Source organism: Eumetopias jubatus, unplaced genomic scaffold (genome assembly GCF_037043125.1).
Source record: "Eumetopias jubatus isolate StellerSeaLion01/CBP00866 unplaced genomic scaffold, mEumJub1_p1.0 scaffold_2, whole genome shotgun sequence".
In the NCBI taxonomy this organism is placed as follows: domain Eukaryota; kingdom Metazoa; phylum Chordata; class Mammalia; order Carnivora; family Otariidae; genus Eumetopias; species Eumetopias jubatus.
Window position 1 is genome coordinate 84,248,382 of NW_028274808.1, and position 24,680 is coordinate 84,273,061.

Sequence of the window (24,680 nt, forward strand, 5' to 3'; positions counted from 1 at the left end):
GGAGAACACAGACAACAACCTCTTTGACCTCAGCCGCAGGAACGTCTTACTAGAAACATCGCCAAAGGCAAGGGAAGCAAGGGAAAAAATGAACTACTGGGACTTCAAGGTAAAAAGCTTTTACACAGCAAAGGAAACAGTCACCAAAATCAAAGGACAACAGACAGAATGGGAGAAGATACTTGCAAATGACATATCAGATAAAGGGCTAGTATCCAAAATCTATAAAGAACTTATCAAACTCAACACCCAAAGAACAAATAATCCAATCAAGAAGTGGGCAGAAGACATGAACACATGTTTCTGCAAAGACATCCAAATGGCCAACAGACACATGAAAAAGTGCTCAACATCGCTCGGCAACAGGGAAATTCAAATCAAAATCTCAATGAGATACCACCTCACACCAGTCAGAATGGCTAGAATTAACAAGTCAGGAAATGACAGATGTTGGCAAGGATGCGGAGAAAGGGGAACCCTCCTACACTGTTGGTGGGAATTCAAGCTGGTGCAGCCACTCTGGAAAACAGTATGGAGGTTTTTCAAAAAGTTGAAAATGGAGCTACTGTACGACCCAGCAATTGCACTACTGGGTATTTACCCTAAAGATACAAATGTGGGGATCCAAAGGGGTACGTGCACCCCAATGTTTATAGCAGCAATGTCCACAATAGTCAAAGTATGGAAAGAGCCAAGATGTCCATCGCCAGATGAATGGATAAAGAAGAAGTGGTATACACACACACACACACACACACACACACACACACACACACACACACACACACACTGGAATATTATACAGCCATCAAAAGGCATGAAATCTTTCTATTTGCAGCAACGTGGATGGGAACTGGAGGGTATTATGCTGAGCGAAATAAGTCAATCAGAGAAAGATGTATCATATGATCTCATGGATATGCGGAATTCTCAATCTCAGGAAACAAACTGAGGGTTGCTGGAGTGATGGGGGGTGGGAGGGAGTGGGTGGCTGGGTGATAGACATTGGGGAGTGTATGAGCTATGGTGAGCGCTGTGAATTGTGTAAGACTGATGAATCACAGACCTGTACCTCTGAAACAAATAATACAGTATATGTTTAAAAATAAGATAGTGGGAAGGGAAAAATGAAGGTGGGGAATCAGAAGGGGAGACGAACCATGAGAGACTATGGACTCTGAGAAACAAACTGAGGGTTCGGTGGGGGTGGGGGGATGGGTCAGCCTGGTGTTGGGTATTAAAGAGGGCACGTATTGAATGGAGCACTGGGTGGTATATGCAAACAATGAATCATGGAACACCACATCAAAAACTACTGATGTAATGTATGGTGATTAACATAACAACAAAATTTAATAAAATGAAAAGGCAAGTCATGGAGTGAGAGAAATACCTGTATATATGCATCTTACAAAAGACTTACATCAGAATACGTCAAGTATTCTTTAGACTTAATAATAGGACAACTCCTTTAAAATTGGGCTAAAGAAATGACATTTTACAAGAGAAGATGTATGGATGACAAATAAATACATGTAGAGATGTTCATCATCATTTGTTTTTAGGGAAATGCAAAATTAAACAAAAATGAGATAGTATTAACTACCCACCAGAATAGCTGAAATCAAAAAGTTTCAGCATATGGGAAGTTGCGGAGGATATGGAACAACTGGAACGTTCATGAATCATTTGTAGGTACACAATTATTTGTACACTCTGAAAAACAATTAAGCATCTCATAAAGTTTATATATATATATATACACACATATATTTATATGGTCATATATGTATATGATCTAGCCATCCCTCTCCTGGTTACTCTCCCACGAGAAAGTCTCTTACATAAGTTGGAAGGTAATTGAGTAAGGAAGGACTGGATACATGTTTGGTGAAGACCATCCTCATAGGAATAGAGAAACTGAGCCACGACTGTGAATTTGATTTATTGGACATTATTGGCCATTGCAAAATGTCAGGATTGCTCTTGGGGGAAGCTTGCTAAAAAATAAAAATTCTGTTTCAGCAGTTTTGAGCTGGGACTCAGGAATCTACATGTTAATATTGGTGGCCTTGAAAAGCATCCTCTAAAAAGAAGCATTAGCTTAAGAAAAGTAAATCAACCAGTAAGGAGACTATGGGAAGTATCCACATGGAATGTAGAAAGGATCTTAACTTGGACTAGCTGTGGAAATATAAAGTAAGGACTAATCTTTGAAATTACTGAAAAGGTATAACTAGTAGAAATTAATGACTAATATAGAAATAAGTATTGCTGAAGATGATCCAGACATTTTCACTCTGCATTGCTGCATAGTGACAGTACCACGCAGTTTGAAAAGCTGGACAGAACACATTTATTAAAAACACTTGAGATCAGGCTGTGACTTCTAACCTTGAAAGACTTTCCTATGGAAATAGGTGACAGTGCTGGTTCAGGAGGTGGGTGGAGATGGATTTTAGAGACGGGGGCATAAAGATGATAGTTGACGCTGTGGAGAAATGCATTATATCACCAGTAGGGAAAAAAAATGCTTGCAAGAAAGTGGTTTAAGGTCCCTTAGGATCAACTTACCATATTTTAAATGAGCCTGGAATGATGAGTCAACAAAGGAAACTGAACAGATCATTCAAGAAAGAGGAGCATGGAGCATAAATAGAAGAGTGCACTTCGCGGTTTACAATGAACTGCCATGAGGGTTTCACAGATAGGCATTGTAATTTTGTGCAAACTAGGGAAAAGTGGTTATGTGATTTCGCCAAGGTCAAGTGAATAATTTGTATGATCTGCTCAGAGGTCAAGTAACTCTCCTGAAGGTTCAATATTCTTTTTTGGGGGAAATGTTGAACACATATTAATGTACTAATTACAGAGTATAGCACTATTGCCCTATGAAATAATTAAAGCTTATCTATTTTTTAAAAATAACCGGGAGTGCCTGGGTGGCTCAGTCGGTTGAGCAACGGACTCTTGGTTTCTGCTAGGGTCATGACCCCATTGGTCATGGGATCAAGCTGCACAGGGCTCCCCACTCACTGGGGAGTCTGCTTGATTCTTTCCCTCTGCCCCCGCTTCAAATAAATAATCTCTAAAAAATAAAAATAACCAGACTTATTGTGGTGATAATTTTGCAATGTATATAAATGTTGAATCCTTATACTGTACACATGAAACTGATAATATTGTATGTCAATTATACCTCAGTCATAAAAAAGAAATCAAATGGTATCAAATAGGAACCAATGTAACCAACCGATGAAAACAAATGAAGCTAGTGGGTGTAAAACAATAGAGAGTGGTAGAGTCCAGAAAAAAACAGGATTCTTTTTTGCCATATACATGTCTACTACAATATAATCACCTGTTTATGTCATTGGCTACTTCTGTATTGCAGGTGGGATTAGGCATAGCTTTGAATTTTTTCAGTGAAAAAATGAGATTCTAAATAGAATGGTACTTTGCTTAATTTGTTGAGATCCAGTTAAAAAGGGTGGTTTTAAATAAACATATTCCTAACTATTTCTCTGCCATTAATATTTAGGAATCTAGGAAATTCATCCCCAGGAGAAGTAATTTTACTGGTTTTATACTTGCAGATAATTCTGTGTGATACTTTGAAGAATACTTGTATGAGAATATGAATTGGAAAAATGTCAGTAAGGCAAGAAAACATTTCATTTTTAAGATAACATTTCTCTTTTATACCAAACAAATGAAATGATCTACCTTAGGTTCAGAGCTTATGCTTTTTTTTTTTTTTACTGTATTATTAAACTATTTTAAATAAATTGTTTTGCCTACCCTTAGGATAACATTTAGACAGCCTTTTTGTTTCCTTTATTGCAGTGTGAGCTGAGTCAGAAAAGGAAAAAGGTTTTCAATACTTTGAGTCAATGGGCAACTCAGAGACATGGTCACATCCTTCTCATGACTTTAACTTCCCTAATATCATCTCAGTTGCAACAACAGCAGCATGCAAATGTATTGGAATTGAGTGATTACATTAATCTCTTCAAGCTCATTTATTTTGACTGTAAAACATCAGGGTCTACATTGGTCTACATTTACTAAGTAGTGCTGGTCAAGAAAATTTGTAGGTCATATGGTTATAGCAATGGAATATTTAGCTATTTTCTAATAAAGTGCAATTCCGTGCAAAGGATCTTGGTGATTCAGAGAGTTTCCAAAGAGTCAAATCAATTTTTCAATATAGACACAAGTGTTTCTATAAGATTTTGTGTGTTCATTCAGCTACCCCCCAAGAAAATTCTGGGTTGTAAAATTGCAAGAATATAGTGTATTATCTTTGATGTCTTTGGTGATAAATCAACCCAAATGAGATTTGAATAAATGGAGTGGAATCTCTGTGCATGCATGCAATGGGAAGAAAATGATGGCAATTATAAGAACTGTAGATTTCATTGGGTGTGAATAGATATTCAGCTACATAGTAATTAGGTGACTGTTATGGAGCCTGGAGCTGTAGTAGCAGGAATTCAAAGAAGGCAAGCTGTTTTGCTCTAAAAATAAATCAAAAGAATTTATTGAAACTATCAATAAAGAAATAGTTTAGTTAAGCTGAATGGAAGTAAATTTGCATTTTTAAATATTTAAATTCACATTGATGGATCTATCCATGCTGTATGAAAATTATGTAAATAACATGTTTCTCCATTTTGCTTTAACTATACTGCCTTGTCTGAGTACTGTCTAGCTAAATTTTTCATCAGTATTTTTTTGGTAACTTTCATTCTCATTTTAACACTTCATTGTGAACATCAATTAACACTTCTCTTTGTGCCCTTTCAGTATAAGCTGACTTTTTCTTTTGTTTTCCTAATTCATTACCAAAATATTTTTCAACCTTTTATTCTTGTATATTCTTTTTTTTTAATATTTCTTATCTACTTACCTTCAGAGTGCTCTCAATATGACCAATAGATTCGAAGATTATTTAAAAACATCCAGTAAAGTTTAACAGTGAAGATAGTTACATCGGCAATTGTAGACATGAATGAGAGTGGATAGATATCCAAAGCACTCGGGGAACTTGGAGTTAAGGAAGAAGGGGAAGAAGGACAGAAGCATGCAGGTGATGGTGGGTTGGTAGGTGGTGTGGAGTAAGGGGAAAAGCTACTGAATTTATTAGAAAACTCAGGCTCTGTTCCATTTGTGTTACCAGTAAGCAGTCTGTTCTAGGACAAGGCACCAGCCTTGTTTCTTAATTTCCTTATCTGGTTAATGAAGAGGTCTGGCTTTAAGGTCTCTTCCAGCTCTAGAACTTCATGATTGATTGCAAAGACTTAACTTTGTAAATATAACATAGTCTTATTAGGCAATTGTTTTGCATGGGGTTTAGCTGGTTTTCTTTAATTGCTGACACTCATAACAGGGGTTTTTTCGGGATAATTTAGTAACCATTAGTGAGACGTGCCATTGTTGACTGCACATCGAGAATGTGCCAGGAAAGGATTACTATGAGTTACAGTGATGGTGAAGTCAGCATTACATCCAAGCGTCTCGTTAAATGGGGATGGCATCAACTATTATTCAAAATAATGCATTGAGTTAAAGGGTTCCTTCCTAACATTACAAAGTGTGAATGTGTTAACAATATGACTCAATGCTGGAGTTACTTCTCTACTCTTTGACTGAGTAGATTGTTAGACCACATTCATGTTAAGCATAGTATAATACAGAAAGTCAATTACAGCATCCTCCAGGAGAGTACAGGGTGAAGCTATTAAACATTTCATCAGGAAATTGCAAAGTACTACTGTAAAGTTCTTTATTGTTGGGAGCCGTCATTTCTATAGTACTTACTATTTACCACCAGCTTGTAAAAATCTACCATGGCAAGTTTCACAGCAGCCTCATTAACACTGAGTATTACTGAAACCATTTGGTGGAGGAGACAGTTTAGGGGGTGATAATAAGGAATAAAAACCAAATATTTTCATGGGAAGACTGCCTGTGTCATCTCTACTGTTAAAATCTACTCATGATGCTAAGAAGAAAAAAAATTTTCTGCCTCTATTTTTAAGATGCATCTTCCTTTAGACTTTCATTCTGCTTAAAATATAGAATATACATAGTCTTATCACATTTTCTTTTAAGGTGCATTTGGAATTACTTGAAAAGCACAGTAGGTAGATGGTGTTCAAATTATTATCTCTAGTGAAATTCATCTTCAAAGACAGAATTTGGAACTAAAAGAGAGGGGGCTGAGGAGACAGCTGGTGTTTATAGTGCCCACAGAACCTTAGCATTAACTTTTAGAACAGGAGGACTCAAGGCCTTGGCAGCATCCCAAAACTCAACTATTTTCATTGATTGGTATGAATCATTTTCTCTCTCTGTTACCTGTACTTTTTCTACCAGGCACACCACTTATTTGCCAACAAATCTGCTGTTGACCTTTCCATAGCTCTTTGCTGGGATACCTACCATGGTGTTTCTAATCCTTGTCAATTTCTTTCCAGACAGAGCTTTTTGTACATGCCTTCAAGGATCAGCTGGTCAGAAGTGCTCTTTTAGCCCTCTACACTGCCAGACCAGGAGGTGTCCTGAAGAAACCACCGTCTCCTAAGAATAGCACAGAGGAGAGCTGTCCCCAGGACCCACCCCCGCCGATGAAAAGGCAGGACTCCATACCACATCATTCAGACTATGATGAGGAAGAGTGGGTAAGTCTCATGCACATCGCTTGCCTCCTAATGTTTAGTCCTGAAACGGAAAGCAAGAAAGATGAGACATCCCTGCTTTTCATCAAAACAAGTTGGGAAGTAGTCATAATACAGACTGTGGATAAATAAGTCACTTTTTTCCCTGGGGGCAAATTATAAATGTGAGTTTTATTCCTGATCACATTCATTTAGCATAAAAATTTATATATATATATATATATATATATATATATATATATTTGGATACACACACACACACACACACACACACACACACACACATATATATATCTCCAAAATGTCGTAAAAGCAAAAATGCCACAATTACAGTATTCCATAATACTTTTCTGTATTTGTTGCCAAGGTAATATAAACCATTAAAATTGTGTTTTTTAGAAAAAGAATCAAAAATCATTCATAATCCACTACTTGTTGCAAATATTTTCTTGTTGCAATCTAGTGTTTCAGTTCTAGACATACTTCAAGAAGTATTAGCATTTCAATGGCAGTGGACATAGAGATCTCTTAAATCCTTCTTGTTCATGATTCTATTATTTAAAAGAAGATGCATTTGTTCCAGGTATCTAAAATTGGCAAAAGGATGGCTACATAAAAGGATCTGAAAAAACAGCTAGTAAAGGCAACACACACACACACACACACACACACACACACACACACACACACACCCCAAAAAGAAGCCAGCATGGTAATAACTCTAGTTGGACAGAATAAGATAAGAGAAACATGAAGGTTCTGGGCAAAGGGGAACAGTGTTATTCCTGAACAAACACATATTGATTATCCAGGAACCATCCAAAGTATGTGCACATCACACACAGAGAAGGAAACTCTTTACTGTATCACGAGTTTAACCAAGAAAATCGTATTCTAGCCATATAGATGGTAAATAGTTAATGATTACTTTTTTCTGCCACCCTAGAATTTAAGAGCATTCAGAGAGTAAATTATTTGAAAGGCCCAGCTCTCTCAAAAAGATTTGCTATCTGAAGGGCTGTGAAGTGATGCCTGCTCTTTGTTTTGATAAAATTTCTATCACAGGAAAGACAGAGCTGGGTTCCAAGAGGTAAATGCTGAATAAGTATTTGTTGCTGCTGATTAAGATTACGTTTCTCCCACTGAAGCGTTTTCAAAAGAGCAAATCTAATATTTCTCCTTTTTACCTTCACCTTCTTCATTTTATTCACAGCCTCCAAGGCGTATGTACCTCTTAACCTCTCTGAAGCTCAATTTTCTCAACTGTAAAGTGAAAATAACAACCCCTGTTTTGTTTAACTCTTCAAGTGGTCACGAAATAAATGACTTACCTGTGCAATAAGGGCCCCATTACCTGGAAAGGCCTAGGCAGATGCTTTGTATTACTTTAGTATTATTGCTATACGTTGTCTCTTTTAAGATGCAAACATTAAATAGTCTTGTGATAGGGATTAATACTCTCCATTGAGGTAAATGGGGAGACTGGATCTAGCATAAAATGTGTATTGGGAATTTTAAAGAGTTTGAGTAGGTATAGAAGACAACTTGTATTTCATTTAATTAAACATATAATGTTAACCCTGTGACAAATAATTTCCATTTTTACATTAAATGAAGTGAGAATTCTGAAATTGGGTATCTTTTGTTTTGATCATTTTCACCTTGTGGTCATGTAAATCCTCCCCCACACCTCACTGCTTTCCTGTTGCTCAAAAGTGTCCCTCTCCTCCCCTCCCTCCTTATCTCCTTTTCTTTAGATAATTTTTGAGACCTTCTATATTGTAGGTGCTCCAAATGGGAAGGTAAGTGACCCTAGATCCTTAGGTTTTAGAAGTCAGAGTCTCGTGGTGGATAAAACATGTTAGCAAATAGTTACACAATGTTGTGACCAAGGTTGGAGAGGGCCAGGTGGTAGAAAATAGGCTCTGCTAATAGGACTTCCACTCAAGATTGTATGTACAGACCCTCTCATGAGGGGAAGAGAAGGAAGAGCGTGAGAGTTGGGCAGTGGGCTGACGAGGTTTTTGTGGTGAGCCGTTCTGTGTCCCTGTGCACCTGCTCTGCCTGGTTCACTGTGCCCCATGCTAGAGACAGAGAGAAACACCCGGGGACGCGAGGGACTCCACGGCCTGTTCAGGGCTCTAGAAAGAGGTTGTACGTGGGAGAAAGCTGGAAGGAGGCTGGCGGTCATATGGATTCCCAGAAGTAAAATTCTTAAGACGTAGGAGGGAATAGAAAGTTAACCCTTCAAGAAAGAGAATGACTTTCAGACAGGCACACAGCAGCTGATATAGGAGAGAGAGTGTGTGTGTGTGATCTTTATCATTAGTTGTTTCTTTATTTTGCTTCAAAGATGGTGAAAATTGAGCGTGTTTACACTCCAAAAACTATTTGACAAGCAAATAGGTGACGGCTGGTAGAGTGAGGCCCTTTCTCCGCAGAGAGGAGAGGATTCTAGCACACAGGTAGAGCAGTCCTGGGCAACGTGGGCGTATCTGCTGAGACTGCAGGGAGACTGTAAAGATCAGCTTCACTTCTGGGAGGCTGGGTGAGGCTGGATGGCTTCTTTTATGTTTGCTTAAATATTTTCGCAGTTGTACTGAGATACAACTGACATATAACACTGTATTCATTTAAGGTATACATGATAATGATTTGGGAAATCATTACCACAATAAATTTAATTAACACACATCACCTCACATGGTTGAATTATTTTTCTATGAGAACCTTTATCATCTACTCTCTTCACAACTTTAAATATACAATCCAGTATAGTCACCACACTGTACATTACCTCCCCATGACTTATTATCTTATAACTGCAAGTTCATACCTTTTGGCCCCCTTCACCTATTTATCCCAATTCCTACCCTCAGCTCTGACAACCATCAGTATGTTCTGTCTTTCTATGAGTTTGTTTTTTCTTTGTTTGTTTTTAGGTTTCATATATAAATGTGAGGTCATACAGTATTTGTCTTTCCCCATCTGACTTATGTTCACTGAGCGTAATGCCCTCAAGGTCCATCCATGTTGTTGCAAATGGTAGGATTTCTTTCTTTTTATGGCTGAATGATATTCCACATATATACCACATTTTCTTTGTCCATTTATCTGTCAATAGAGACTCAGGTTGGTTGCTTCCATATCTTGGTTATTGTAAATAATGCTGCAATGAATATGAGGGTGCAGATACCTCCTTGAGATCGTGATTTCATCTCCTTCAGGCATATACATACTTAAAAGTGGAATTGCTGGATCATATGGCTGTTCTATTTTTAGTTTTTTGAGGAACCTCCACACTGTTTTTCAGTGTGTTTCTGTACCAATTTACATTCCCACAACAGTACATAGGATTCTCTTTTTTCCACATCCACCCCAGCATTTGTTATATCTTGTCTTTTTGATGATAACCATTCTAACAGGTATGAGGTGATATCTCATTGTACTTTGGATTTGTATTTCCCTGATGATGAGTGATGTTGAGCGCTTTGCCATGTACCTGTTGGCTATTTGTGTGTCTTCTTTGGAAAGGTGTCTATTCACTTCCTCTGGCCACTTTTTTTTAAATTTTTTATTGTTATGTTAATCACCATACATTACATCATTAGTTTTTGATGTAGTGTTCCATGATTCATTGTTTGTGCATAACACCCAGTGCTCCACGCAGAACGTGCCCTCTTTAATACCCATCACCAGGCCAACCCATCCCCCCACCCCCCTCCCCGCTAGAACCCTCAGTTTGTTTTTCAGAGTCCATCGTCTCTCATGATTCGTCTCCCCCTCCGATTTACTCCCCTTCATTTTTCCCCTCCTGCTATCTTCTTTTTTTTCTTAACATATATTGCGTTATTTGTTTCAGAGGTACAGACCTGTGATTCAACAGTCTTGCACAGTTCACAGCGCTCACCATAGGACATACCCTCCCCATTGTCTATCACCCAGCCACCCCATCCCCCTCTGGCCACTTTTTAAATTTTTTTCCATTGAGTTGTATGAGTTCTTTATGTAGTTTGGATATTAACCTGAGTGCTTTATTTTATCCTTAAAATAGAGTTATGTGCAAAGAGAAGGGGAAGAGCAGAATAGGCTGAGGAGAGGTTAAAAGTTTCAAATAGGCACCGATGAAAATAGGTAGAGGCCTTTACTAGCAACATTTGGAAAAATTAGGAAGAATTCTGGTCCTCGTGAAGGACCAGTCAAGGTTGCAGTAGGAGTCTGTGTGGTTATTAGTTTACCCTTTATTATTCTTTTGGGAATACTTTCCTTGTCTTGACACTAGGAAAAAGTCATACTGATTTGTTCTTCCAATTGATGCGGAAGGGCCCTGTGAGTTTCTCACCTGTTTTGGTTTCCTTCACAGGCAAAAAGGTAGGATAATAATAAAGATCTGTATCTCCTTCTTTATCTTCTTTCATATTATTTCTGAATTTCCTCCAGAACCTGCTGTTGCTAGAAGGTATGAATACTTTGTCTAAATTTACCACAATTACAAGGAAAATCCTTCCCACTCAGAAAAGTTGCTTCTAACTCTCTCCTCCTAATATAATTTGACTCTGTGTACAAATGTAACTAACTTTGACTGTTATGTAACATTCTAATTGATTTTCCATAGCAGCCACTTTCCACTAAAAAGATACCTTGGTTAAAAGATAGAAATCCCTTACTTAAAAAAAAAATTGCCAAAGTCATAACCATTTAACATTATTTTCAAAGCTTTATCTAACTTTGAAAAGTTGAGTAAATCCAAAGAAAATGTAGCTAATTGAAAATGCCTTTAGAGACAGTGCTATTAAATGAATTGGAAACGTAACTTTGTATACCACTTTTCTTAGTTAATTAGGTGTTAGAAAAGTTTCAGCACTGATTACATGTTTAATCAACTTCCTGAAATAATTCAGTGTTTTAAGTTAATTTAGTTAGGTTTCTGTGGTATATGAAAGTATTCTCTGATCATTGAAGTTGGTTTAGATTTGCACATAAGATTACAGTAGCTCCATTTTAAAAAAACATTGTTTTATTTAATGTCTTACAATGATTGTAGTTTTAACAATCACTTAACTTGAACAACTATCTTTAGCCTCTTACAATAAATGTTGGAAAGTAAATATATACTAGTAAATTACTCTTGAATTCTACTCTGCTCATATAAAAACCTTTCCCTTTGAGGTTAAGAGAAAGAATCTCTATTAATTCTAAATCAGTGTGAGGCTGTTCTCTTTTCAACCTGTTGGCAAAATTGATGACATATGAATCTGGATAATAATTATCTAGTCAATACGGAAGAGATTGAAACTAAAATGATCATTGACAAAAAAAAGTGTCTGTTATTTGCTGAATTTTACTTATTAAGTGATTGAATGCTTTAAAGATTTATTTTCCTGAAAAGTTAGTAAACAATCAAACCCAAAGGAATGTTGGGATTTTATGACAAATTGTGCAAAGAAATAAACTAATATAGCATTCTTCATCTTTTAGCTGGTGAAAATGACATATTGCTTTTCTTTCTCTTTATCTCTACAACAGATGCTTCTAGCAGCTGGGATTCCAAGATTAGTTTGTCCAAAATATGAAAGCATGTCATCCAACTAAAGTATTAAGTTGCCCCAGTTTTTGTGGCTTCCAGTAATTATACTATTCTCTAGAACACTGTGATTTAACTTCAACATTACTACAGTGATGGGTTCGAGGCTAAATCTGGCTACCCTCATTCAAAAATTGTTAAAAAAAAAAAAAGATAAACTTCTGATCCTTTATATTCTGATCCATTCCAACAAAGAGCAGAAGTAGGAAAACTATTCTTATTAGTTAGTCATATCCCAAACCCATTTTTTCAGTTGAACTAAATTTCTATAGCAGGCAACATGTCACCCTCCAAACTACCCAATTAATTCCCTTCTTTGTTTTGTAAATGTAAATCAAATTTTAAATTTTATTTCCATGCTTAAACTTGGGGAACATTTGCTATGACTTCTTATGGTAAAAGGTATTCATGACACATAAGCACAATAGATGATCCACATTAATCTATAATAAATTTCCAATAATTTTATAGGTTATAGAAACCAAAGCATAAATTTATAGTAATATTTATGTCAAACATCCTGTTAACAAAGTCATATATAACCTGAAAAAAATTGTGGTTTCTCTGTAACTTGGTATTCCCAAAGATTGCTTTTTTGCAATGAGATTTACATAAACCACTTTCTGGCATGTTCTTTACCAACATCTCACATTCCATTTTGTACTACAACTTTCTCTAATAATGTCTAGAACAAACATGAATGCTTAAGCTTCACAAGAGTATTGATAGAACTATTTATATTGCCATAATTAGTAACTGTAAGCATACATAGTTGCAAAATATTACTATCGAAGGCAAAACATATTTAACCAGCCAGATAGAGATACCTCCAGGGGCAATCTGAAATGATCTGTATTCTCAACGTCACTTGCCATCTTTTGTGTCCATCTTAGACCTCGTCTCTAGGGAAAATAGTTCAGGCTGTGCATTATGCAGAGGTACCTATGCAAATTAATAATTCAAAGAGATCTTGTTTAGTTCTCTGACTGGCTAGAATTATTTTATGTGAAACCATTGACCTGATCTTAATAGGAAGGGAATAAATCTGATTTTTTAGAGGTAATTAATTCTTATAGACAACTAGATACTAACTTATGATTTCACTTTTCTAAAGCAACACCTTATATCTTAGTTGTCTGAATGAATAAAATTTCCACTAAATTATGGCCATTTATTTCCAAATTTTATGTTATAGATAGATAGAGATGTATGTAATATATACATATATATATGCATTCAACTCTAAAACATTTTGTACAATAAAGCATTATTCTTGCATCTTGTGATCATACAGCCTCATGAATACTGAATTATAATCATTTGTTTATGTATCTGTTTCTTCCATGTGTTCATGATCTTTATAAGCTCCTAAAGGGCAAAGTCCGTATCATGATCCCTGCTGTATCCCCACAGTTAGCAGGCCAAATGCATAGAAAAGGTACTCATTTTTTATTTGTAGAATAAATTAATAGCTCTGAAATTTGCCCTCAAGTTATTCTTGTTTACCTTCTTATTTTGAAACATGGAATATTCAACCTTAACATGACTCTGCACTATGTCAGATGCCTTTTCCCTTACTAGAATTCACGAATTCTTCTGGGGATTTTGTTTTTCTCTTCTAGTCAAAAGTACCCAGCTATAGACCTCTCTCCTTAGTGCATATCTCCCAGTGTCATAATCCACTTGAGAGGTGACTATTCAAGTCCTCTTCCAGTATCTCCAAACATAGAAAGCAGTAAAATTCAAGATGGACACAGAACATCAGAGATGACCAAAGAACATGATGAAGAACATAGAACATGATGAGTTAAGGCCTTAAAAAGCTTCCAGAAACCGAGTGGTGGCAATTTTAATTGTATTTGATTATTCATGTGCTGATTACAAAGGTCCTAGTTACACAGAAATAATTTTAGATGCTGCCCATCTAAAATTGGAAGTGACTATTTTCCCCTTTCCCAGCTTTTTCTTTTTCATCCCTAATCATACCTAATAGGGTTGTCTGGTTTTGTTAATCTTACAATGAGGAGGGGATATTGGAAGCATCCGCTCACCCCATCAGCAAGGGCAGGTAAAGACAGGGAGTATTAGGCTAGTTGTTCCCTATGTGGCAACTGAAATGCGTTCTATCATCTGTTTGCTTGATGGATGGGAAACATCCCTGAACTTCTCCAGTCCATTTCACTCAGGAGAAATGTGCTTGGAATACTTATCCAATATTAAAGTCCATGAAAGGTGATTAAGCAAAGTTCATGACTGTCCATTAAAATGCACAAATGTTCTATTAAAGAAAAGAAACCCCAAATGAGATCTTTATGTACATCCATATTCATGAAATCCTGACAATTTCTAGATTTTCCCACATGAAGTTAATACATTCACCTTCAGTTCCCTGTTTTATAGCACCTAATACAGTATTTTATACACACTAGTTCAATGTATTTTTCAGAGTTAATGTAGGAATAAATGAATAAATGGATTTGCTGAATCAGCAGTTCATCCTCCAACTCAAACTAGTGTTTTTAACAGAGGTATTTTATTTTTATTAATGTAATGGTGATTTTCCTGTGGTTTCATATTGAATACCATCACCTCCCTTGGATACTTTATTGACTCTTACAATGCCTGATTCAACATCAGGTCTTTTCATTTGTCTGTGTATAATGAATATGCAAACTTGAATGAATATACACACATACTTTAGAAATTTATGATTACATTCAAATCAAGTGCTCTTAAACTTTAGTACATTCCTGTGTGAATAGTGAGACATTATTTTCTATAGAGAAATTTTTGAATCTCCGTAATTTAATGAATAGTTTAAAAAAATGCTGAGGCAGGGCACCTGCGTGGCTCAGTCAGTTAAGCATTCGGCTTTTGATTTTGGTTCAGGTAATGATCTCAGGGTCGTGAGATCGAGCCCCACATTGGGTTCCCCACTGGGCATGGAGTCTCCTTAAGATTTTCTTTTTCCATCTACCCCTCCCCACCCTACTCATGCTCGCTCTCTCTCTCTCTCTCTCAAACATAAATAATTAAAAAGAAATGTTGATATATATATAAGCAGACTGTTGACTTGATATATCAGGGTACATTCCGTTAAAAAAAAATCAATCCTGGAAATTGAATGCAACACACTAAAACTGATAATGTCATATAATTCAGCCAGTTGTGTAACTATCTAATGGTGTGCAGATAACATCCAATTACCAATTTAAAATTAAAAGCTTTAGTTAATCAGTGGATTTTTTTTTTGTTAATAAACAAGTGCTTTATGTAATGATTTCACCGAATTGAAAGCATTAGCATGATGTGGCATTTATTAGGTTGAACGCAGTCATTCAGAGTATGAGCTTGGTTCTAAATTTAGTTTGAAGTTTCATGTGATAATACTTACTACAGTTGTATTTTTTACTTGTAAGTCACAGGTTGTTAAGTCAATCAACAGATGTTAATTAAGCATCAATAGTGTGTAATAATGCTATATTGCTACTTGGGGGAAAGCAAATTAAGTATAAAATATGGATCCTCAAAAGCCATATCATCTAATTCAAGGGAATGGCCAGAACTCATAAAATAAGCAGAGATATTGAAAGATATGGAATCTTTCCCAGATGGAGGTGGTTGTGTGATACACATTAAACATGTCGAAAATATTCAGAGAGAAGTTATATGAAGGTTGGAGAGGATGAAAAAAATCATCCCTTCCTTCCTTCTTTCTAATTCGTTCATTCACTCATTGATTTATTCTTTTATTTATCTATTACCTGATGAGTACCAGGACCTGAGAATGAGAGGATTAATTAATAATAGTCATTGCCCTCATAGAGCCCACTGTTAAGCAGAGAGAATAGAATGAACCATTCTTGGAGATGATGAGACTTGAGTGGGTGAGAATTTGGATTGATGGAAGATGAGAGAAGGTATTCTAAGCATAAAAAGCAGTATGTGTCAAGATAGAAATGTTAGTTCCTCCAAGGTTTCCTTCATATCTTTGATGTTGAGCACTGAGCAAGCTTGTAGCAGATGCCCAGAAAGTATATGCTGAGCTAATTAATAGCATGTATCTAGGACAGCAAGGAGACTGACCTGGGGAAGTTTTCATTTTGAAGATTAACGAGAAATAAGGAGAATTATGTAAGTCAACACAACTGCAGACGTGCCTCCGGGCTGAGAGAAGAATGGATACTTGCTGCAGTAGAAAGCCGGCTTTTGATCAGAGGAGTGATGATCTGAGTATGGTGATGGATAAGGTGAATGTGCACTCATGTGTAGACCTGATCCTGTGATAGTTGATTGTATGGGTCTGGCCAAGAGCCAAACCAGGAGAATATGGAGAAGTCTACTAGAGAAACAGTAGCTGACTAGCTGAATCCACTTGTATGACTAAGAACTGAATTTCAGGGTGAGGCCAGCAGTGTGGTTATCAGGAAACAAAGGTCAGGGATTTTTTACATGAGTCATTAGGTGAAGTTAAGCAGGAGGATCAATAGGAAGCAAAGGTTGGGGAATCTCCCTTAATTCTGATGGATATCACATGTCTGGCTATTTTTAATCCACACGATGTGTATGTCTATATGCGTGTGTGCAGGGGTGTGTGTGTGTGTGTGTGTGTGTGTGTGTGTGTGTGTGTACTACCTACTGTGGGCCATACATGTGCCACTTTGTGCCACAGAGTATTTTAAGTGCAACTCCTTTTACCCCACAGTCCAGTAAAGTAAGGATTTAGACAGAAGAGCCAGCAAGTTATTGAAAGAGAGAGGGTTTGCAGTGTTGAGGAATGAGGCCAGTTGAGTACCACTTGCTCTCAGTCAACTCAAGGATAAACTGAAGCTTCTCTTTGAATATGCCATTGGCCATATTAATTCACTGGCCCGTTCTAATCAAAGTCCTCGAAAATTAGTAATGACAAGTGGGAAATTGTACATAAAGATATAGATACAACAAAGCTACTTTGAACCCCCATTTCAGCTTTCAGTCTGTCTTCACATTCTTGCTGATTGAAAATTGGCCCCAGAAAAATTGATCAGTTAAGCATTGCTGAGCTTTTTTTTAATTTTTATTTTTTTAAGTTAACTACAGATTAAAAGAGTCAGGATTTTTTTTCAATGGCACCGATCTCATGCAAGGGTGGCATGCAGAGTAAGCACCATGTCCCCTGCCCTCATGGCTCACTTTGCAAGGTGCAAAGACCCCCTGACTACTCACTGGCATGTCCATTAAATCTGTGCACCTATTGCCACGGGCTTGACCCGCACGTAGCTTAGGTCCTAACCCCGAAATAAATAAGGACCGAAATCAGCACCTGACTCAGAATGGAATAAATATTGCTACTAGTTCCCCATTGACCTTGTGCCCCCATTGCCAAGAAATAGTTTACAGCCCTTCACCTCCAAGAAGATGGATTGTCTAAAGGCTCCATTAAGGTCAAGGACACCAGTTAGGCTCCATTTAATAAAGGTTAGACTGTAACCCACCAATTTTCCATTACTTATTTCAGCAGGAGACATAGCAGGATAATGACTGCTATTTCTGGGGGAGGAAAAAGGCCCAGCAATCTGTTTTTCTGATAGGTTGTTGTTTTAGTTTAGTTTGGGTTTTGGTTTTGATTTATTGTGTTTTGTTTTGAAACCTCGCAAGTGGCTGAGGAGCTAAGCAGGAACTAGAGTAGTATCCCTGACCTGAAAAGGGGAAGGATGGAAGCACCATGGACTATAGCCACATTCTTATGCTTCCACTGTCTTCGCCCCACTGACCAGCCTTTTTTTTCTTCGTGGGAGCAATCTGAAACATATTGTGTGATCTTAGGAGGGAGAAAATGGAGTGGGCCCCAGCCGTACTCGCAATCTAAGCAAAAAGGAGCTTCTACGTGGACTGTCCTTATGAGTGAAAATTATCAGAATTAGAATGCATTTTCAATGATCATTTTCCTTTGTGGGAATGCTTTCACAGAGATATTATGGAAAGTGGTTTGTTTAGGAGAGAAATCAGGTATTTAAGGTTTCCCTTCGAGAATATTGCCTATCCATTTTTAGCATCCTAATTTCAAAATAATGATTTTGCGGATAATAATTAATAATTATCTCCTAGAAATTGAGTTATCTTTCCTCCCTATAACCCATTCCCAGTCACATGAATAGATTTTGGGTTTTGATGCTGACACTGTCCTCTGTTTATGTTAGTCACTTATGTCCTTTGACCCAGGTTCAATGACCTTTTAGCTAAGTGATTGTTCTATCCTTGATTGTATGACCCTCTTGATTTCAAACTTAAGGGTACAATGTGACCAGACTGTTTTCAGAGTCATCTCTTAGGGATTTGCCATTGGACTCATTTTCAAGTCTCAGATAATTGACACCTACTCTTCTTGTTCATGTAAAGTGACACACACCTCTGCCTGATCCTTCCTGTGACTCCTTCTCCTGACCTTCCTCTGTCTGGCTTGTCCCCAGAGTTCTAGTAATCTCACAAAGAAGAATTCCTACTGTGTGCCACAATTCTGTGGGAAATCCTAGGGGAAGAATCAAGTCTTTGAAACCAAACAGGATTTCTAATTTAGTTATACCCATTTTCATGTGGAATGTTATTCAGTATCTCTTACCTTAAGTCTCCTCACCTCTAAAGACTGAGTCCATAATGTTGATCTTGTGTGGCGGTTTTGAAGGTAGATTAGCTAATTTCATATAGCAGGTGAATATAAATAGCAGCTCTCAATCTGCCTCTGGGTCGGAGTCATGTCTGTTCTCCTCTCTCCTCTACTCCATCTCTCTCTCTCTGCCTTTCCTCCAGGCCCTGTGCAGTGTAGTGAAGACACAGCCCTCAAACAACTCATAGACTAGTATGAGAGACAGCAATGCAAATGGATGACTTGAATCTACTTTGTAGATGCCATAAAGCAAAAAGAAGCAGTGACTAGCAAAACTCAGCATTCTCTCCCCACCAGCTAGGCAGCATCTCCTCTCCAAAAGATAAAGACCAGCTTGAGTCCACTTGGGGTCTCCTGTTGAGTGTGTCTTCAATAAAAAAAAATTTGATTATGTAAGAATTATGTATTTGTCTTGCATAAGAAACTGCTCAATTTCTCACCCCCAACAAACATCCTCCCAGCTTGTGTGTCCTCTATGTATTTAATGACTCAAATGTTCTTCTGCTGTTTGCCACCTAACCTCTTACCATATGGTTGCTGGTCTCATCCAATGAACATACTTCACTCTGCATCTCATGTCAATAAAAGTTCTCTCTAACTGGCTGCAAAGATTACTTTTTCTGTGAGTATAATCCTATAGCCCAAAGTATCTTATAAAGGAAGAACAATATATAGGAGTAGAATGTAAAATTATCGTTTTATATATTCTTATATTCTGGCCCTTGGAGATGTAATTAATGGAAGTGGGTTAACCCCTTATATTACTTTCTATAAGAAAGGCAGCATGCAATACTACTTGATTTTTGATCAGAATATAAGGTTCCTCTCAACATGGGCAACGAGAAGAGAGTTGAAAATTTATCTCATGTACAAAGCTAATCTGGAAAATTAAGAATAATCCTCTACCCTTTTTTTTTTCCCTCAGTAACGGAATTTATTCCTGGTGTTAGCAGGAGAGTCACTTCATTTTTCCATTCAACAACTTTAAAGATGCAGTTGCTGGTGGAAATTAAGCCATATTCAGAATAGGGGCCAGTAAGTTTGTTACTGTGGTCTGAAATGTAAGCTCCTCACCAAATCCCAGTACGAGTGATGTCAGGACCTCAGTTTGCTTACCTTTCCCCATGTTTCATCCCAGAAGAAGTGAGCTTTGTTAGGTCTCCTGGGTCATACCTCAGAGGTACCTCCACCTTATTTTCTCAGACAACAAGCAGGGCATAAAGCAATTTATGGATGTGATTGGTGTCTTAGTTTCCCTTAGAAGGGAAGTACTTTTAATTTTTTGGTGGAAGAAATCTGCCTTTAAGGGAAACATTTTTATGATTATTTATGATTAGTAGCATGTTTCACACCCAGGATTATAAGGTCATAAAAAGCAAGTTTGATTCATTTAGGAAAACCAGTAAGAATAGGATGTGGTTTTGCCAAATTGTAATAATTTTCCAAGCACTTTCATAGAGACTATGTTATTTGACTCCCACTGCAGCATGGTGAGGTAAGCAGGGCATTCCAAACTGTAGATGAACCAACGGTGACTCCCCAGAAATGAGGTGGTTTTCCCAAGGTAGCATGTCATGTAGGTAGACCTCGAAGTTAACTTTTTAAACTTGGAATGTTCTACTTTCCCCCTCTACTGTAGTAGGCGTATCTGTACAGTCCCATATCTGTTTGTTACATTATTCAACTAATTTGGTCTTTATAAGATAACCATCCAATAATCTAAACTCAACTATAGTTCTTTCTTCCTAGATTTATCCTACCCAAAATTAGTTTCTTTGTTTATAAACTAGCAAAATTATCTTGGATAAAAATATGCTTTTGGGTAAAAATGTATAAACTACTAAAGAAGTACTATAATTGAGTATGATCTTTGCATTAAGTGCTACTCCAAATAGCTCTGAAATAGCTCTGTTACAGAGAAAGATGCAAGAAAAGCACCATAAATCCATTTGGTTCTTATGTGATATGTAAGATACACCTAACATGTGTACTCAGGTCCTTCAGAGAAACAAGCAATAAGATCTATATTATTTTTTTTAAAGATTTTATTTGTTTATTTGACAGAGACAGCGAGAGAGGGAACACAAGCAGGGGCAGAGGCAGGGGGAGAAGCAGGCTTCCCGCGGAGCAGGGAGCCTGATGTGGGGCTCGATCCCAGGACCCTGGGATCATGACCTGAGCCAAAGGCAGATGCTTAACGACTGAGCCACCCAGATGCCCCTAGATCTATATTATTTATTATAAGGAATTGTCTCACACAGTTTTGGAGGCCGAGAAGTTCCAGGATATGCCATCTGCAAGATCTGCCATCTGCAGGCTGAAGACCCAGGAAAGCTGGTGGTGGAATTCAGTCTGAGTCTAAGGGCCTTAGAACAGAGGAGCCAGTGATGTATATTCCAGTCCACGTCTGAAAGCCTAAGAACCAGGAGTGCTGAGGGCAGAAGATCAATGTCCTGATTCAATCAGGCAAGAAGGATCACATCTTGACTTCCTCCACATTTTTGTTCTATCAGGCCTTTAATGGATTGAATGATGTTCACCCACATTGAGGACAACAAACTGCTTTATGAGTCCACTAATTCAAATGTTAATTTCATCCATAAACACTCTTACAGACACACTCATAAATAATGTTTAGCCAAATATCTGGACGTCTTGTGATCCAACCAAGTCGACATATAAAATTAGCCATCACAGTTGGGGAGTCAGTGACTCCATCTAAATGATGTGGAGAGAAGAGCAAAAAGGGAAGCTAGGGATGAGAGGCTAACCATAATGATAACTATATTTTTAAATTTTGTATTAAGAAATAACAACTTTTATGAATCAAAGAATTCAGTGTCATGAATTGCCCTAAACAAAAATGGATGCTAATCAGAATTGGTAAGTTGAGTGACAAAGAGGCCCCCTAGTGGTAGGGGTTGCTTCCTAAGAAATAAATCAGCCACAATGACATTAATGGCTGTAGCCCATAATATTGAGTAGAAGTTCTCAGATTTAGAGTGGTCAGAAGCACCTGAAGAGCTTGTCAAAATTTCAGGGTAGAACACTTTCTTCCTAGTGGTTCTGACTGACTTAGTAGGAGCCAACAATCTGTATTTTAATTCTCTGGGTCATTCTGTTAGAGGTGATGTGAAGACCACACTTTAAGAACTTCTGTTACCTAGGGCAGTCAAATTCATAGAGACAGAAAGTACAATGATGGTTGCCAGTGGCAGGGGAGAGAAGAGTGGGGAGTTCATTTTGAAAGAGTAAAAGTTTCAGTTTGGGAAGATGAAAAATTCTAGAGATGGATGGTGGTGATGGTTGTATAATAATGTGAATGTACTTAATGCCCTTGAACTGTACACTTAAAAATGGCTAAATGGTAAACGATGTTATATATGTTACCACAATAAAAAGGAAAAACAAGAATTTTGAATGCAAATTATAGCTATTCTTTAAAAACATTGGTGTCTCTTTGCTTTCTTGCCAAGTGTTGATAAGGAAAACAGATATGTCCTGTTTAAAATATCATAGGCTGTGTTCAATTATGGATTAATATTTCACAGTAGTTCGTCATTGCTTTATGATTTAGAAAAAATAATGAACTAAGTAAAAAATTTATAGCACTTAAATTTTGCTTTATTAAGAGAAAACAGATTTCTTCTTGTATATTCATAGTCTGGCCAAATTAATGGGAGTATGAGAATTAATCACTGAGTCTGCGTTCTTACGATTGTTCCCCTACCTGCTTCTCTAAAATGGATTTGTCAGATTTTGCCTTATCTTGTGTTTGCGATAAAAATGTGTAGTGATACTCATGCTCTTTTCAGGATAGGGTGTGGGCCAATGTGGGGAAGAGCCTGAACTGCATTATTGCCATGGTGGATAAACTGATTGAAAGAGATGGTGGTGGTGAAGGCGGTGGTGGTGGCAGCAAAGGTGGAGAAAAGGACCCTTCTCTAGTGGATCCCATCATAACTCATCCAAGGGGTAAGGAGTCGTTTTTTCCCAATCACTGACGAGTAAACAAAATGAGACAGTCATGATAAAATGAGATAGAAAAAGAGGAGTCAACAGTACCTTTGATGAAAGTGCTGATAGCATGCTTTTCCACTGCTCTGGCTTAGATGATAGAAGGCTATTTCTCAAATTGCATCTCACTTGTGTTTTCAGAGCTGCTTGCAATGCTCATTTTTTTTTTCTTTTGCTACACGAAAACCTTCTTGAAAGAAGAACAGGGTTTTCTTTGAAAGACTCTGGCATAGTTTAATCTACTTTGACACATTCCTCCAAATTTTTATTAGGAAGCAAAACAAGCATCTGCTCCTAAAACTCCTAGAAACTTCTAGGGATATCAGGACAGAGTATCTCATCATGGTTCCTGAAAAGAATGCAGTATGATAAAATACTTTTTGCCTTATTCTGGGGAATATTTTTGTGAATTATCTCAAAACCATTAAGAAGGTTTGGTTCCATATAAGAAGAGTATGTTTGTGCATTATTCCCAAGACATATTAGTAAGTCTCGGTCTTCATGGATGCATGTATACACACACATGGTTACATATGCATGTAGGTGTCTCTGTGTGTGTATAGGTAGACACACAGAAGTATGGCTTAGTCAAATTTTTAACTATGGTTGTGTCCCTATAAATGGCTTTTTTGTCAAATTTTTTTGTTAATTTGATTAATTTTGATGTCAAAAACCCAGACAAATATCTGCATTTCTTTACGGTGATAAGAACTGCTGATTAAAGTTATTCCAGCCCTTTTGGTATCTTAAGTGTTTGGAAGGAATAAACAGTGTTGCCCTACTCTGTTCTTCTGAAATCTGCATTCCCTTTTACTTTAAGAAAATGAGTCAGAAGGAAATATGGACACTTATAAAATTAAATTTATGTTTTCCCGATTTGTTTTCCTGATTTTTTATTACTCACATTTTCATCAGGAGTTTAATTATGTGAAACATCAATCTTTCATTACTTGATTAACAGGAGAACTATTTCTAAATTATGTTTGTAAACTATGGCTTTCTAAAGTTTTCTTACGGTAGATGGTCCTCATCTTCCATAGTACATTCACATGGGAAAGTTTATACTAATATTCATTATGCTTATACCTACTTGGTTTAACTATATATGGGGATCTTTTTTTAACAATATCAGTTTTATTAGTTAATGGATCTAATGTCAGTTAGATTCTATGTCAGCCCCATAACTTTTACATGAATCAAAGTGAAAGCTTGTCATAACTTACATCATAAAGAAGTAGGATACTTCAGTTTTCTTTCATTGAACATTTATTGACTATCGTCTGTAAGCCAGACACTGTGCTGAGCTCTGGAAAATGAGGTAAGGAAGCAGAATCCATTTTAGTGGCTTGTTCTGTGCATTGATGGGTTTTCAAGGCATAATACTTTTTTAGCAGAACTAAGATGAGGGGTACTGAATTTTGCCACATTTGTTTTGATGTTGCCCAAAACTTCTCATTGACAAAGAGTTCCAGAATATTTGAAGTTATATATTTTACCTGTATCTTGTATTGTATCAGAAGGTTGGATCTGTGGGACCAAAATTACATTTTAAAAAGTAAAACTATTTGGTAGGTAAATATTTGGTGAGATTAGGTGAATCACTTTGAATGTGAGGCATTGTTTGAATATAGTCTAAAACCAGGTAGAAGCTGCTGTCAATGTAGAATTCACAACTAGATGGACTTTGTGGATGGTTCAAGTCTAATTACAGCATAGTGCCCTCTAAGTGATTTTATTTTCAATTTATGATCCA

At 37.1% G+C, this 24,680-nt stretch overlaps 1 protein-coding gene across 8 annotated transcripts in view; it reads left to right on the top strand.

The window, feature by feature from the left end:
• Positions 1-24,680, top strand: part of INPP4B (inositol polyphosphate-4-phosphatase type II B) — an 842,030-nt gene that overhangs the window by 680,627 nt on the left and 136,723 nt on the right. For all 8 annotated transcript variants that reach the window (XR_003608999.2, XM_028102335.2, XM_028102336.2 and 5 more), the window contains 2 exons: positions 6,483-6,686; positions 22,726-22,885. Coding sequence is in view for 7 of the 8 variants with exons in the window: in XM_028102335.2 (XP_027958136.1) it covers positions 6,483-6,686; positions 22,726-22,885 (364 nt within the window). In the remaining variant the exon portion in view is untranslated. The remainder of the gene's footprint in view (positions 1-6,482; positions 6,687-22,725; positions 22,886-24,680) is intronic.